Source organism: Ammospiza nelsoni, chromosome 3 (genome assembly GCF_027579445.1).
Source record: "Ammospiza nelsoni isolate bAmmNel1 chromosome 3, bAmmNel1.pri, whole genome shotgun sequence".
NCBI lineage: Eukaryota > Metazoa > Chordata > Aves > Passeriformes > Passerellidae > Ammospiza > Ammospiza nelsoni.
Window position 1 is genome coordinate 97,320,046 of NC_080635.1, and position 17,173 is coordinate 97,337,218.

Consider the following 17,173-nt stretch of genomic DNA (forward strand, 5'->3'; position numbering starts at 1 on the left):
CATACATGTTTTCCCAGCATTACCAACATAGGCTGAGTATCCAGTATCCCAAGATTTGATACCATAGCCCCTCTGAGAGACTTCCAGGTCAGTTGGACTGGCTTTCTCTCTGGAGGTTGTGTCACTATAAAGAGAAAACCTGGAGAGTACCTTGGATTTACTACTGAAATGTCACACAACCCAAAGTTATAGGAGAATGCTCTTAAGTTGCTTTCAGCTAAAGAACTTTCTGGTCTTTAAAGGTATTTCTATCCTGCCTATGCTGAAATGTAACTTTGGTTACCCTATGTAGTTTAGTTATAGTAACTAAAATGTCGATTTTCTGTCATATTCCTTTTACATGACTGCAAGGGAAATAACGTGTCACTTTCTGTAACTCTTCATGGTAGGATGAAATGTTCTTGTCTCAGTTTATATGCCCTGTTTATGTATTAGTGGACATGTTTTTTATACATAATTTCAGACATGTTCCAAAAGTGGTATCATAGTTTACATTCAAGGTAGAGCTAAAGGAGTTAGTTAACATTAGAGTGTTTATAGCAGAGTCAGAAGGGCAGAGCACGTTTCCATCTTGGCAGTTACTTGTTATCCAGTAAACCAAAGTCTCTAGATGAATGTGACAAAACTTTTTGCCCCTGCCCAATTCTGCAGCATGGTCTGTACAGGGTAGCATTTTTTCTGTCATGCTTGCAGACTACATATCCCAGTAAAACTTCGTAAGCTCCCTGTACAGCTCTCCTGGTATCCACCCCTGTCTTCCTAAACGGCATGGCCAGGTTCTTGTCTGATACCTCTTTGTTTACCCCTCCACCTCCAACAACAACTTTCTTTGAGTTTTGGGCATGGTAGACCTCTGGATGTCAGCGGATATCACAGTGTTGGCTTCTCCTCAGCAGTGTAGACAGTAACCTGGGTAAAAAAATGGATTTGTTGTGGAGCTAGTGTACTAAAGCTGTCCTGGACTTCAGCTAACACTGCAGACACAGTCAGAATGAAAGGTCTTTGCCCTCTACAATTGGCCACAGTATCACTTATGAAGGAAAAGATGGCTAGTGAGTTGCTGCTTCTGCCCTAAGCATGGCTTTGTTAAGAGGAGAGAACATTTCATGCTACATCTAGCTCTTACCATTATCCTGAGCAGTACAATTTAATTATGGCAAAGTTACATTTAAGTAAAGTCTCAGAGAAAGTTGCTTGTATGTTTACTCTTCTATCAAACATTAGTTTTCATACTTGGATGCTTTTCAATACTGTATTGAGGGTCAGAGTCCTGTTGATGCTTCTGTGGATAAATCCTTGAACTTAAATGAGTATTTCCTCTGAGATCTTTTGGTGAGCTTAAGTCTCATAAGTATATAGTTGATAAGTGGGTTACATTTTGCAAAAAACTTTGAATATGAAGTTTAAAAAATCCAAAATGTACTTTATTATTCTTTATTCTGCACAGATTTAATTTGCTTGGCCAACATATTATTCAATATATGTCCAATGATATATATTTAATAATATGTAATAAATTACTTATAATTAATGACACATTTTTAAAGGAAAAACTCTTAAGTAAAGAGTTATTACAGTATGTGCTGTGGATTACCTCTCATTTGATTCTACTTAGTGTTTCAGTTATCTGGCTAACCAAGTGAGATGCAAATTACCTGGAATGTATTCTCATTCTTATTATTGTTCCACTTAATTGATGAACAGGAAATCAATAAGACACTGAAACTCTCTTAGCATGCAAATCCATTCTGTAACTGTTTGTGAGAATTCTACAAAAGGATCAAGTCTTCAAAATTTGAGTGAGGATGAAAACCATCCCAGACAACTTAAAGGAAGATCAGCTGTAAATACTGTAAGGTCTTCTTATGTATGTTACATTAAAAGGCTGAATATAACAGATCTGTGAGAAAGGCATCAAATCTTTAAACATATTGAGTGGTTCAGCTGTCGTGCCTTGAAACAAGGGGGTAAATTTTGTGCTAACCACAAAATCTAGCACAGGAGCGGTGGAAGGGCTGCATCTTGGTGGTGTTCAGATTGCAGTGCTGTGCCACCATTTCACACTTACCATTTTGCATGTGCCTTTTCCTAGAGGCATGGAATGTTCACCAGCATGGATGCAAGTCTGTCTGTCTCAGCTCACTCTGAACTAGAGTGGCTTCTTTCCCTCCTTAAGCATTTCACCTCTAGGAAAAGCACAGATTCTGAAGTGTGTCAAAAGTGCATGAAACCATACAGATTCTGGCAGTCTTTTTGTTAAATCGAGTGCAGCATGCCTGTTGGTTTGTGGGTGGCCTGAAGCTATGTACTGTTACACAGAGGGCTGCTGTATAGGAAAGGTGGGCTGAGGACATGGCCAGACTGCCTTCTGCTCTAATTCCTGTCCATAGTGACTTACAGCACAGAGGAACATTTCATCTGGCCAAAAACAGATGTCAACACCTGAACCATCTGTTTCAGAAACCCTCCTATAGGCTGTGGGGAAAGTTAGGTGCTTCTAAGACGTGACTTAAGTTGCATTTTAAATGTTTACATGAAGACATTTCAAGATGCCTTTTTTTCCTTCAGAATTATGAGCAAGGAGCTTACTTGTATAACCTATCCTAGGGCCATTTCAGTCTGATATAACTTGGAGGAAGCATTAGAGTCTTTCTAGTTATGCCAGGGATAGGATTCCTCATTTTTTGGGTTCCAGTTACTCTCTTACTTGCTAAAACACTGCTGCAGATCTTGCAGTGGTGGCCCATAGTTTGAAATAATCAGTCCTTACAGACATTATGTTGGTGTTTACAAGGAAATACTACCTATGCATTTGTATTCTGGTCTTCTGTAAACTAACCTCCTTCTTTGCCTCCTTAGAAAAGCATTTTGTTTGACAAAATGCCTGTGGCAGACATTTGACAAAAGATTTTTTCCTCATTTGAAATAAAATGAAAGTTTTTTTCTTGAATTTTGTGTGAACAGCAGGACTTTTGATATGCTTAAGAGGTTTATTATAAGATTTTAACTGTCTAAGGATTATGCTGCTTTTGTTTCATCTCTGCATAGCAATGACTGTTATGGGTAATGAATGAATGTTATGGGTTTCATGAGAATGATATGAGAAACAAGTTTCTAATGTTGATCATAATTTTAGTCGTCACCTTTCTGCATCAGAAATATAGCAGCATTTCAGGTCAGAGATGTAGTTCAGAATTTTGTGATTAAATAAAATTGTAATGCATTTTCTGGGTTGTAAGATGAAGGTGAGTTAGGAGACATTTTTCCTTTCTTTCTTTTTTTTAACATAAAAAAGCTTCTAGAAATTATGCAAAGTGCTTTAAAGTAATAGGTATTTTAACACCATAGGATATTTTGAAGGAAATTAATTGAAAAGTTTGGTTCTGTGATCTCTCCAGGGTACCTAATTATTTCTTGAATTGTAGAATTAGCTTTCCTAAGCTTGTGTGAGAAGTTGTCATTGCATTTATGACCTAATGTAAAAGGCCATGTCTGCCATCTCGTTTTATTTAGTATGCCACAACATTTCACAGTATTGTCCTTGTTAGGAAAAAATCCCCTGTATTTAAAACTATCCATTGCATGCAGCCCTAGAAGGCTAAGTTTTGATTTAATCTAAAATTGTCTATGTCATTGTATAATATTTTATTAAGTTGAATAACTAATAACATAAATTCTTGACATTTTGTGATCTTAAATGTATCTTTCTTTTATTGCAAATAGCACTTACATAGTCACACTGTGAATTTAAGAAGAGTTTCATAAGTGAGACCTAAGCTTGTGTTGGGAGATTGTTTGAATTTATCTGTCCAGGGATATGTCTGTACATGTGAGAGTAAAGCTATAAAACTTATTGAGTTGTTCTGAAAAGTTTAATCATAAGAGACAAAATCTTTTGAGAAAGGTACTTTAGTTTGAAAATTATTTAAAATCTTTGCAAGTTTGGCTCAATGTCAGATTTACCCAGAGTGTGTATTCCAGTGGCTGCCTTAAGAAATAGAGTTGTAGCACTAATGTGAATATGATGATCTGAATGGATAAACATGTCTGAAGTGAAGATATAAAGATGCAGTAAAGCACATATTTATGCTTATCACTATTATAAATAGTGAATTTTAAAAATTACCTCTCCCTCTAACACTCTAGACTTTTTTTAAACCTGAATGAGTTTGTTAAGCATTACTTCTGTATTCACTTTTCACATTTGTGTATTAGGGATCAGGTGCTTTAAATATGTAGTCGTGTAGGAGCTCAGGCGATGAAACTAAGCAAAAGCCTAAAGTTATACATGCCTGCCAGAGTTGTCAGAGTGAAGTGATTGTGTTTGTGATAGGTAACTCTCAGGTGTGATTCCATGAAGTGAACTTCATTTTGCTTAATCACTCAGCAAAATTATTTACTTGAATCATTTAATGCCAAATAAAGGTTATATGCCATAGTTAAATAAAAATGTTTACTCAGAAAGTTTCACTGGTTTTAATGCCTATGGTATTTTTGCACTAAGAAAAAGAAATCTCAATTAAACCCAACAGCTAAGTAGTGTAAATCACTTAATATTAAGGAAAAAAAAATAATTATACTTTATTCCCAGATCACAAGAAGAATTCCAGGAAATAATATTGTCCCTCTGTTTTTGCTTCCAGGGTAGCAGAGGGGAGACAGGTCCTGCAGGTCCTCCAGGTTTACCAGGGAAGTTGGTAAGCAGTTTATTTCTATATTCAGTATTCATGTTTACTTTTAAGGAGCTATAGTATCATCTGAACTACACTTACCCATTTATCCATGCAGGGAACTGAAAATAACATTGAAATGAGTGGTGGTTCAGTTTCTTTTTCAGTCCTCTGTGACTGTGCTAATATTAGAAAATGCTGTTTTAAATTGCATGGAGATGTGTGTGACTTTTTTCTTCTACTTGATAAGCCCATAAATCCTATGACATGCAAAGCTGAGCGGCACACTGCTGTGTGGGCTCCTGGGAGCAGTGAGAGACTGCCTTTCTGCTAGCAGCTAAGTGAAACTAATGAATGGAGCACATTATGAATGCCACCTTTTACCAGAGCTCCAGCAGTATTTACACAGAATCAGTCAGAAGCATAGCTGGGGAGGTCTTGGCTGAAAGAGCCTACTGTTACAGAGGAATGTGCAAATCGCAGAGTGCAAGATCTTGGGAAGGATTTTTAAGAGAACCAGTCTGTCTTTGAGGGACTGGAGGGTAGAAAACTCTGTAAGTCATTTCTGTTGGGATTGTCAGCAATAAATTCATAGTAAGATTCTGTTTAAAGTGCCGTACTTTGGATCAACCCAATTTGCATCAGATAATCCTCTTTCATCAAGTTAAGTCTGTTCTGGGAATAAGGTTCTGCCCTATCTGCTTCAGGGTATGACCCTTAGTTGTTAATTCTAAACAAGATTGGCTAAGTTTACATCCTTGGCTTTTTTTCACAGGGTCCCCAGGGTAGTATTGGACTTCCTGGACTGCCTGGTCCTCCAGGCCTTCCTGGTGGTAAAGGTGACCGGGTAAGAAATGCACTTGTACATGCAGCTTGGTGTCAGGAGTAAACACAACAAGTTGAGCACTGTTTTCAGTTTTTCCATGAATTAATATCTGTTTTCTTGTTTTGTATGTAGATATTTAACTGCTTGAAAGTGGTGCTCTCTGTGCCCATTAACTGCTTGTAGCTCATAAATGTGTGAAGGAAAAGTCTTGACAGTGCCACTTAGGGGACTGAAATAAGATTAGTGATATATAAATTATTTTGGTTTTTTAAATTTGAATAATTCAAAGACTTAAATTGTACTGCAAATCATTGACACAGCCAGATATGAAGTGGTCAGTCAGGATCTGTGGTCACTATAGAGCTTTGCAGCTTCAGCTCTCACCTACAGTAGTAGTGATGCCTGTTACATGTCTTGGGGCCTCCTATGGAAATGCACATGCTAATGCAAATATTGAGACACCTATGCCTCCATGCAGAATTACACGATATAAATACTTCTTCAAGTATTTTGTTGAGAAGGAAGGATTGAGCCCCAGGGCCCAATAACTGCAGAATATATCTTGCTTTGCTCAATATATGTTAGTGAAGACAGTGCATAAAGCCAGAGATGCTTCTTATCTTCTCTTGGCTATAGGAGACTGCAAAGGATGGAATTCATTTGCCTATCTTCTGACATCTTTGATATAAAATTATTCTCTACTGTGCCTTACTCGAGGCATGTCTACATGAGTATCAAATGAATTACACTTGTGCAGTGCCTCTTACATCCTCCTGACAACCAGGGCACTATTGGACTGCTAGTCAGATGTGGGTATAACTGCTGTAAAATGTCTGAACAGAGAAATCCTGCCCTTGGTATGCTCCCAGTGTACATCATAGGGTTTCTGGATAGGGTTTGCTCTTGTTTTTGGCAGCTTTTTAAAAAAAAGCTATTCAAGTACTTAAAAGTAATCTTCTAAGTCTTTGATGTTGGTGAGGTATTTTTTTCATGTTTGTTTGGTTTTCTTTTAATGCTGAGATGAGGAGATGTTCTAGTCAAATGTAAGTATTGACATAAAGCAGTCTCTTTTTATTAGATTGGTAATGATTCATATTTGAGACTTCTCCAGAGGGAGATTGAAGGTACTGAGGAGGCAAAGGTAGAAGGAAAATCCCTAACATTTGTTGCAGTGCTGACAACCTCCCTCCAAAGGTGTTTGATTTTCCTCATTTGCCATATAAAACATCTGGATCTCTAGGATAAAAATTAGAATGTTGATACTGTAAACAGACCTAGAGAGATCCAGGCTACAGCCAGGAGGTTTCTGAGTATCTAACTGGCAGATGACAGTAACTTATGCCTGGAACTTTTTAAAAAACCTGAGGTCAATTTAATGCTCTGTGCAAATACCTTAAAGTCCAAAGTGCTAGGAATTATTTCATCCTATAATTGCTTTTTAGCTCTCTGCTTGTATCCTTGATTCATATTCTATTTTCCAGTTGCATGGAGGTTGTAGTGAATTTTCTGGAACATATTTAGCATGGCTGCAGCCTTGCCAGCAGCACTGACTTGCAGTATCTCTTCTGTCACAAGCCTGGAGAGCATTGTGCCACTCTATCCTTCCTCTTCCCTTCAGCTTTTGCAACTGCATCAGTCTTACACGAACAACCTTGTCAGGTTGGAAATAGGCATCTCTGTAGCCTGTTAACCCCAGCCTTTGGGTCAGCCCCTCCTAGGAGTAAGTTCTAGGCTGAAGTAACCTTTTTTCACTTTCTGATTTCAAAACTTCATGGTTTTGTACACAGGAATCCTATAAAGTTCTGTTACATAGCTATATATGCATGGTAAGAGTTGATGTAAATAGCAGCCAGAAGCCTGTAGAATTCATGAATTTGATGTATCAGTAGTTATTCTTGATCCCAAAGCTGTTAAATATTGTGTACTATCTGTTGACATCTTGTCTACGTGCAGGATTTATTCCACCTGAGGAATAAATCACCACCAAAGATAGCACCAGAATTTTTTTTACTGAAGTAATATGTAAAAGTGAGAGCTGACAAAATTCAATGGATATAATAATGATTGAATATTACAAGGGTAATATCACATGCTAACAGCAGGGTTGGTGTTCCAAGCCCACATGGACCAATCCTCACCATGTCACCCTGTGCCTGGGTGGGTTATCAGGTTGGAAAATGAGGTCACAGCCTAGGCCTTTGCCTCTTTTGGAGCCTGAACCAGACCCAGCATTCACCGCTTAGGCTGCTTCTGATTCATGTATTTTGGATTGGTTTCATACACTTGGGTTCTGTCTATTTTAGTCAGATAAACAGCACTGAGCTAAGTGCCAGACCTTGGCACTGCAACATGATCCTTTGTGCTGCTAAGTAGTTAAAGGAGCCCCTGGTACAGTTTTGGATCATGCTGTCAGGCAGTTTTCCAAAGAGTTTTTGTGTATTATTTGAGAGGGATTTTTGCAAAATTGATAGGCATTATGTCAATAAAAGTGAGTATTTTCATAGTTTAACATCTTGCCTTATTACCTCCATTGCAATTTTTGGAGTCAGCGTAGAATTGATTCCAGTAGTTTCAGTTGTGATTTTTATATTTGCATATACAAACACTGCAGGACAGGCTCACAAAAGCAATAGATTCTTCTATGTCAGCTTTATCTATTGGCAGTTTTATTGCTATAAGGAAGAGTAAGGGGAGAAAAAGAACCCCCAAGATAATGTTAGGTTGGAAACCAATGTCTTTTTCATGTAATTGGGAAACCTTAACAAGACACAATGTTGAGAACACTTCAGACAAAATAGTTTCAGTGTTGTTTGACAAAGTTGGAATGTTAAATAGTTCTGTCATTTATACTGCTTAGCTTTGTGGATAATTTAGTATTAGCTCTTCATCCTCAAGAACATGAGAATGTGTCAGAATTCATTAAATTCTGTAAAAGCTGTGAAAGCTATACCAGTCTGTATGCCTATATCTTATGTGAATTAAATGGATCTCTGAAATGGGAGAGAAACTGCTGCATCTCTGTCTGTTTTACAAAAAACAGGATTATCGGACACAGTTATAGTTCATTTGTAATGCATATCCTTAAACATGCACAGACTGGAAAGAATATTAAAAGGATGGTGTGACTGGTTTTCTAACAGAATACAAATAGAAAAAGATTTTCCTAAATGATATACTGTTCAAAAAATGTAGTAGTTTTGCTCTAGATAAAAGTTGCTTATGTTTGAAATTAATTGGGTCATTAATTTATTTCTCTTTGTTTCCTGCCTGTCCACATGGGTATGTTTTGTTAGAGGATTCTAAGATGAAATATAATCAAATTTCTTTTTAAAAAGGAATATTACCTTTAAGATACAAACCCTTCAGCTTTGACTACAATGATCAAAATTTTAGACACAGGTTTGCTAAAAGACATTGAGAATTAAACAGCATGCAGGACGAGATTGTGGCTGTACTTGTGGATGTCTCTCTGCTTTTCTCACATTAGCAGGGCTAGTATAGCCTACAGCAATATGGAATATATAATGGTGCTAGAAAAAGTGATGCACTTACTGGATTTATTTACTTGTAGCTTCTAAGCAATTCTCAGAGCAAATCTGTAGCAGCTGCAAGAGCATTTGTCCTGTAAAGGGGAGATGTACCATTGGACAGTCAGAATCTGTACTGTACAGTGTGGTAGTGGATTATATGTTCCATACTAGTACTTGCCTTCACTCTGTCACATAAATTACATCGTAAGATTTAAGTGCTTTCATTGTAATTCTTAAAAATTTGCAACTTTAAAAGTCTCTTGCATGAATATGAAATTTAGGCTCAAATAACATTTAGTGTGCTTTTAGAATCTGAACTTTAAAATTCTGAAGACTTCTTCTCTTTTTATTTTTAATCTTTAATGTTTTAGGGTTCGGTGGGTGAACCAGGACCTAAGGGTGAACAGGTAAGTCATGTTAAAGATCATGGGACTTCAAAATCACAGTACCAAATGTTACATAATGTTAACTTAATCTGAAGTCTTGACAGTCTGTCTTTCTTTGATATAGGGTGTACCTGGAGCAGAAGGAGATGGAGGAGAAAAGGGTGACTTAGTAAGGCACTTTTTTTTCCTTTACTTGATATAATACTATGTTTTTATTTCAAATTAAAAATACAAAGTATTGTTGGAGTGCTTCAAGCATTATGTTTGCATCACTGAAAGGCACATTTCAGTTTTATACCAACTGGCCCTTGCAGAGCACAGCAGTTCTATTTGCCTAATTACTCTTTTCCTGCTATTTGGAAAACACTGAAATATACAGGTTCTGTTAGGTGTACAGTGTAGTACAGACTGCCTTGAAGAAAAAAGGATGTGTCTGTGTTTGTTTGTATATACATACACACACACACACACACACACACACACACATATATATATATATATATATGAGATATATATGTATAAAAGTGTTTATATATAAAAATATATATATACATGCATACACAGGCACATAAATTCTTGATGTTTGAGGCAGTGAGGATGAGCAAGTAGTTTAATTCAGATGAAACAGGAGGAGAGTTAATGAATATCCTTAATTAATCACACTTAAAGGTAGTATTTTGTATTGTCTTTATCTTTGGAAATATGATTTGCAACAAGCTGTTAGAGGAAAAATGGACTGGGAAGAGGCTGTGGCACTGTGATATTGCATCTATCTATCTATCTATCTATCTATCTGTCTATCTATCTATCTAATCTGCTGCAGGAGTATGGCATGTTGTGAATTGACATGAGTAATGTCTGGGTCAAGTCCTCTTGGGTAAAGTGGGTTTGTTTCTCTGCCAAAAGAGAAAACTTCTGGTCCAGTGGCTCCCATGGGGCCTCAACCAGCAAAGCCAGACCTAATCTTTCCAAGGGACATAAACTGCTCCCTATTCAAAGAATGGCAGCCAGGTTGTAGGCTGGAAATGAATGTATTTTTCCCACAGGCTGCAATTTTGAAAGCCTTAGTCAGCATTACAATCACTGTACAGATTCCCTGGAAGAAATAGTATAGATTGTTTAAGTGTGCTGCCAGCTAGTCTGGTTCTAAATTGATAAAAATTATTTCTATTTAAATTATTTCACATTTATTAACAAACAGGCCCTTGACTGGAAACCAGTTATTTCACCAATGGCATTTAGGAACTGGGAAAGTACAGTGTACAGAAATTACTCAAAGTTTCTGCAGTGTTATGCTAATCTATTTCCCAGGTAATTAAAATATTTTGAAAGTTTTTTTTTTTCAAGTTGAGAGGAAAACCTAAAAATTACTGAAATAGTGGGATTGCTATTCTCAGTCAGATGATCAAGGGATTTTTGTATCATTGAGGCCAGGAGAAAGATTGCTGGAAATAGGAACTTGTAGGGGTTTGGCTTCTTCACAGAACTTTAGGTAGTTTCTGTTGCAATTTTTTCAGCACTACACAGTCCCAATATCCATAGTTCTGTCGCTTTGTAGAAACTAGAAAATCCTGGTTAAAAAAATGCTACTTCTAATGGTTTCCAATAAATCTATCTAAGATTGTCTTCTGTGTTTGAGAGGTTAGAGCCACATGTCTAATTCCAAGAGAAGCAATACAAAACCAATTATAACGAACATGCTTTCTCATTTGAACCTTACAGAAAAGTTTTTGAGAAAGGAATTGTATGAAACCCACTCAAAATAAAGGTTTTATTCTCAAAGGAATTGTAATTATTTGTGGGGCAATTTTGCATAAATCAATTCAATATATGAAACTTCTTTTTTATTGAAAAAACATTGTGTCACATTTACTGCTTTTGTAAAGTCTGTGGTAAGGAGACTCTCTTCTAATATAGTTTGTCTTCTTTTTAGGGTGACATGGGATTACCAGGAGCAAAGGGAGCTGTAAGTACAATGAATAGCATTGCTACAGAAATGTAGAGATCTAGTAGATCATATAGATGGTTTTCTCATTTAAGGAAAGAAAAATGCAAGTAACAAGCTGACCTCTTTATTTTATTATTATTCCAGTTAAATGGAATGTGTTTTAGCAGATTTTCTTCTGTTTAAATTTTGAATACAGTTAATATTAAAATGAATTAGCTTTGAAAAGGAATTAGTTTCCTGGATTCTAACTCCATAAAAGAGAAGCATCATTCAGCAGCAGTTTTCTGGCCAACAAATCCTTTTTTCAAGAAGATGAAGGCACCCTTTGTACAGTAGGTGTTGGATAGAAAGGAGGCTCAGTGCAGTGGCTGTGTGCCACTGTTAAAAAGCTGGCAGCAGGATTGTGATGTCTGTGACCCTAGAAGTATTTATGGCCCAGCTTCCTTTATTTTATTTTTATTGTGTTTTTATCTTATTTTTATTTGTTTTGTTTTATTTTACTGCAAAATGATGACTTTGATGTGGAAGGTGAGTGGGATTTGTATGTCACATAAAAAATAACCAGAGGGCTGAATTAATTCTTTTATTTCAGGATCACTGAAGAGTTGGATTGTTACAGCATCTGACAGTATGAGCTGTGATTTTAAAATACCAACAGTTCTCCCTATGGGGAACTGAGTCTGAGCATAACAAAAAATCCTGTGCTTGTGTTATTAGTGTTCTGGGTAACTTTTGGGCTAAGCAAATGCAAGCTAAAGAGTATTTACTGCTGATGAAGATCCTACAAGAAGGACATGAGGAAGAGATAGATTAGAAGAGAAATCCACAATTTTATCCACTTATATTTTTCAAATCCTCTTGTCTTGATGAGAGCCTAGAGTGCTTGTATCTCAGTGAGCACCCTCACAAGAATGAGTAATCTGTCTGGGAACCTGATAACTCACCAGGCTGGGAAGAAAGGAATGATGGCTTCCCAGTTGTGTAGTCCATAAAAGCAATTATTCTGTCTCCTTAATGTATCTATCAAAGCATGCTCTTTGGGTTTTTTTCTGATAGGGGCAGCCATCGGCTGTCTGGGATGCAGCACAGCTGGAACCAAAATGGTCCCGCCTTGTGGATTTAACTGATATACCACAGCTGAGTAATTTGTTGTTTAGCAACTCTTTCAGAGGATGTTACTCTCTCTTTTTTTTCCCCCAGTAGATTTGGGAAGTTGTAAGTATGTAGGTTTTTTTTTTTTTTTTCCTGCCTGTTTTGGGCTTTTTAGGTGGAATTTTTTTCTTCTTTTCTGCCATATTTTTCGTTGTTATTATTACTATTGGTTATTAGGAGTAAATTAACTTGTACTGAAAGCAACTGTGGTGGTTTGACCTTGACTGGACATCAGGTGTGCAACAAAACCATACTGCCACTCCCTTCCTTAAAACTGGCCAAGGAAGAGAAAATACAAAAAGAGCTCATGGGCCCAGATAAGGGGCCAGGGAGAGATCCCTGTTACAGTCATGGCCAAAACAGACCTGGGGAAATTAACCGATTTATTACCAATCAGAGTCAGAGCAGGAAATGGGAAGTAAAACAAAAGGGGAGCACCTCTGTCCCCTCCTTCTGCACTGACCTTGGTGTCTTCAGAGCTGTTAATTTCACATATTCTCACCCTGCTCTGCCCTAGCTGTTATTATTTCTGGGCAATAATTTTTTCTTCCTTAAATATGTTGTCCCAGAGGCTTTATTAACATCACTGCTTGGCTTGGCATTGGCCAGTAGGTCTGTTTCAGAGCTGGCTCGTGTTGGCTCTGCTGAACATGGGGGAAGCTTTTGGCAGCTTCTTAGAAAAGCCACACCTGTAGGCCCCCTGCTATAAGAACATTGCTGCTCAAACCCAATACAGTAATTCAGAGGTGCCTGCTGGAATAGGTCACCCTCTGCATGGTATTTAATAACTCTTTGTAAAATTACTGGAGCAGAAGCAATAGCTTTGTTTTCTCAGTGTACTGAAGTGGATATGTTGACATAGTCACATCAATCCTTCCATTCCCCAGGGGCAGGAATAGCTTTTTACCCCTTCCCTGAGTGAAATAAGGCAGCACTGCATCTGTTCAGGCAGTTTGTCAATGTCAGTTGGTGGGAGGATGTTCCTTCCCCTCTGCCAGCAAACTCCAGTGCAGGCACTAGAACTAGCTCTGGCAGAGTAAACAAAGCAAAAATGTGTGTTCCCAAACAGCCTTGGGCTACACAGTAGAGGCTCACACCGTGGTACTCTCTAGAGAAGGATGTGAAAGGCATTTGGAGCAAGAAGGGACCTGGAATTTTCATACCTTAAGCAGCACTTAATGTCTAGAAATGTTCCACGTTGACATACACAAGGGCAGAGAGCCATCTTGAGCATGCCACTATTTGATTTACCTATGTTACTATCTGATTTACCTGTTTTGACAGGATAGATTATTTTTCCACTTCTCCCCTGTAAGAGTACAGAACCTCTTAAAAAACATGCAACTGCTGACACTAGTTGCTTACTTTAAAAAGAAGTTCTGTTGAACAGCTGCATTTCAGCAGTCGTTTCTTTGCATTTGTGAATAGCTCCTGTCACCATTTTGATATGTGAGAATGAGTCTATCATAGTACAGCATTCTATTGAAATTCCTCTCTTTCCTTGTCAGGTTGGTAATCCTGGAGACCCCGGTTCCCGCGGGCCTGAGGGGAGTCGGGGGCTGCCTGGCATGGAAGGGCCACGTGGCTCACCTGGACCACGAGGCTTGCAGGGTGAGCAGGGTGCCCCAGGCCTGCCTGGCAGTGAAGGTCCAGCTGTAAGTACTGTTTTCATGAAATTGGTATCTTCTGAACCTTAATCTCTCACTCACACCGCTCCTTGTTTCGCATGTGCGTGTGCCAAACTGAAGTGCCACAGCAGGCTGAAGTACAGCGTGCCCCTCATCAGACACAGGTGTACACCAGAGCAGTCCTGGGTTGAACAGCTACATCCTTGGGGCCCCAGCTTTCAGTTCAGCTCTGTTTCTCATGCCCACCTCACCCCTGTAGTGTGCATGAAACCAAACTGTGTTTGATTCAAAGGAGCATCACTCAGACTTTACCTTACTAGTTAAGTTGACATCAGCTGAAATAGTTGCACTTGCAGGAACTGGAACACCTTTTAGTGACTCATGGATTGTTTTTACTTGGCATACAGTTAAATTTCTTCATAGTGGCTTGCATGGAGTTATATTTTGGATTTGTGCTGAAAATAATTTTTGTAGCATGCTGATGGGAGCAAGAAAAAGGGTAATGGTTTCAAAGTGAAAGAGCATGGTTTTAGATTAGATACTAGGAAGAAATTCTTCACTGCAAGAATGGAGAGGTACTAATAGGACACCCAGAGAAGTTGTGGATGCTCTGTCCCTGAAGAGTTCAAGGCCAGGTTAAAAGGGGGACCTGAGAAGGAGTGTTGGAACTAGATGGTTTCAAAGGTCCCTTTCAACCCAAGCCATTCTGTGATGTTTCAGTTACTCATGAACACTGCATAGAATCAAAGCCTCTCCTGCTCCTTACACTGCACCATCAGTGAGTGGGTTGAAGGTGCACAAAAAACTGGGAGGGGCACAGCTGGGAGAGCTGACTATAATTGGCCAAAGGGATATCCCATACCATGTAGCATCACACTTGGCCACATAACCAGGGAAAACTTGTGGGAGTGGTGAGCAACTGCTTTCATTTGTACCACTTGAACTATCATTGTCTCTTTTGTATTTTATTTTCTTATTCTTCTTCATCTTCCCCTTTTTCCTACCCTTTCCTCTTCTTCTTTCTTTCCTTTTATTAACCTTCTTTTTCTTCCCCTGTTCCACGGGTGTTGACTGTGGGTGTGAGCAGCTGTGTGGTGTTTGGCAGCTGGGGTTAAAGTGTGACAACTGTTTATTGACAGCATTTTTTTGAATCAGGCACACTCATAAAATGTAAGTTTGACAACAACTGTTTTATTAAAATCCTCTTTTTTTTAATCCTAGGGAAAAGAACCAAGTGATCAGCATATAAAGCAGGTTTGCATGAGAGTCATGCAAGGTAAATAGGCTAAAAACTATTTGATGTTTCTTGTGAATTTAAATTGGGATCACCTGTTTCTGTGGAGGCAACCAAGATTTTCTCCATGCTTACCCAGAGCAAATTGCATGGCCTCAGCAGGGGACATGGTGGAAAACTTTTCCACACGTGAATGTGGATGCAGTAGGAGGAAGTTCCTTCTTTATATATATTTTGTAGCCTCATTAAAATGCCTGTTGATTGCACACTACTGCTGTTTTAAGCAGGCCATAGTCCAGTGTAGCTGTGTGAAATAAATACATTTTGTATTCAAATCACTTGCTGTGTTTACATACATAAAAGTACAAGCTTCACTAAAAGATCTTTAGCCTTTTGTATTTGCTATTAGATTTCAGCAAACAAACTGTGCAAAATAGGTGAAGAGGAGTGCAAAGAGAGGTTTCTGGAGATAACACACTTTAAAATTAAAGCAATGCAAAGATACTCTAAATTAATCCTAATTTGCTGAGTTCTTGACACACACAGAAGTTTAAAGCTTTTCTAATATGTTTGGGTGCATGGATATTACTGAGATAAGAAATTTATGCTGCACTATAAACACAGAAGAAATTTTTCACTACTTGCTATTGAAGATATCTTTTGTGTTATTATGCCTCTGTAATGTTAAGAGTTTACTGAATGAAATTGCTGCTCATGTTTTAAAAAATTTCAGTAGTTGTCACTGTTCTTGATAATGCTCAGCAGGGTATTTAAAAAAGACCCTCTATAAAAAGGATGAATATCTTATTCTATAATAAGAGAATACCTTATATGTAATGAACTTTGTAAATAGCAAAGTAAAAAAAGGAAGGTGCTATAGTGTAATCTGTCAATTCCTGTAGCAGTGAACATACATTTTCTTCAGTGATCATGGGAATCTCTTCATTCTTGTTCACTTCCTCCATAACTCTGTCCTCCTGCTCATTGCAGAACAATTGGCTCAGCTGGCAGCCAGCCTTAGGAGGCCAGAATTTGGTGCTCCAGGTCTTCCTGGCCGACCAGGGCCTCCAGGTGCTCCAGGCCCTGCTGGTGAAAATGGTTTCCCAGGCCAGCTTGGCCCCCGTGGCCTGCCTGGCCTGAAAGGTCCCCCTGGTGACATTGGTCGTAAAGGTCCTAAAGGTAAGAAATTCTCCAGCTGGCTTTCACTTGGCGACTGCATTAGTTTTGGTTTTTGGTGGTTATTTGGGTTTTTTTTTTGTTTGTTTTGGTCTTGCTGCCGTTGTTGCCCCCTTCCTTGGTTTACAGGTTGTGGATGTATGCTGTACACATTGGAGCTCCAAAGAGGATCCTGAGTTAGGAATATAAGCTATTGGTTATTGGTGTGTCAGTTACCACAGTGATTAAAGGGCTCATTGCCTTCAGCAAGACTTGTTTAGAAATCTGCTTTTCAGCACCTAAAAACCCACAAAACCTCAGAAGTCCATGAGAGTGAGAATCAATATTAGGACTCAGCTGCTTCCTTCTAGTTCAGGGCAGACGCCTGTCCCTTCTCACATTGTACAAGTCATTGATGACAAACACCACATGTGATTCCAGCACTGGTTCTCTTTGCCCCATTCAGCCTGGCTGTTGACCTAACATCTCTAAGATTCATGGTCCCAAGAGCTGATGTAAGCAGTCAGATTACTTCACTAAAATCCAGTCTACTTTTCTAAGCACACCCAGTTTATCACATTGCAAAGGACTGATACTAATCTACTTTTTATTTGCATATAATACTTGAGCCATTTAACATTATT

At 38.4% G+C, this 17,173-nt stretch overlaps 1 protein-coding gene across 1 annotated transcript in view; it reads left to right on the forward strand.

The window, feature by feature from the left end:
* Positions 1-17,173, forward strand: part of COL9A1 (collagen type IX alpha 1 chain) — a 62,089-nt gene that overhangs the window by 42,027 nt on the left and 2,889 nt on the right. Inside the window, exons 29-36 of the mRNA XM_059468854.1 lie at positions 4,644-4,697; positions 5,446-5,517; positions 9,398-9,433; positions 9,537-9,581; positions 11,346-11,378; positions 14,021-14,167; positions 15,362-15,416; positions 16,365-16,553. Coding sequence (XP_059324837.1) covers positions 4,644-4,697; positions 5,446-5,517; positions 9,398-9,433; positions 9,537-9,581; positions 11,346-11,378; positions 14,021-14,167; positions 15,362-15,416; positions 16,365-16,553 — 631 coding nt within the window. The remainder of the gene's footprint in view (positions 1-4,643; positions 4,698-5,445; positions 5,518-9,397; positions 9,434-9,536; positions 9,582-11,345; positions 11,379-14,020; positions 14,168-15,361; positions 15,417-16,364; positions 16,554-17,173) is intronic.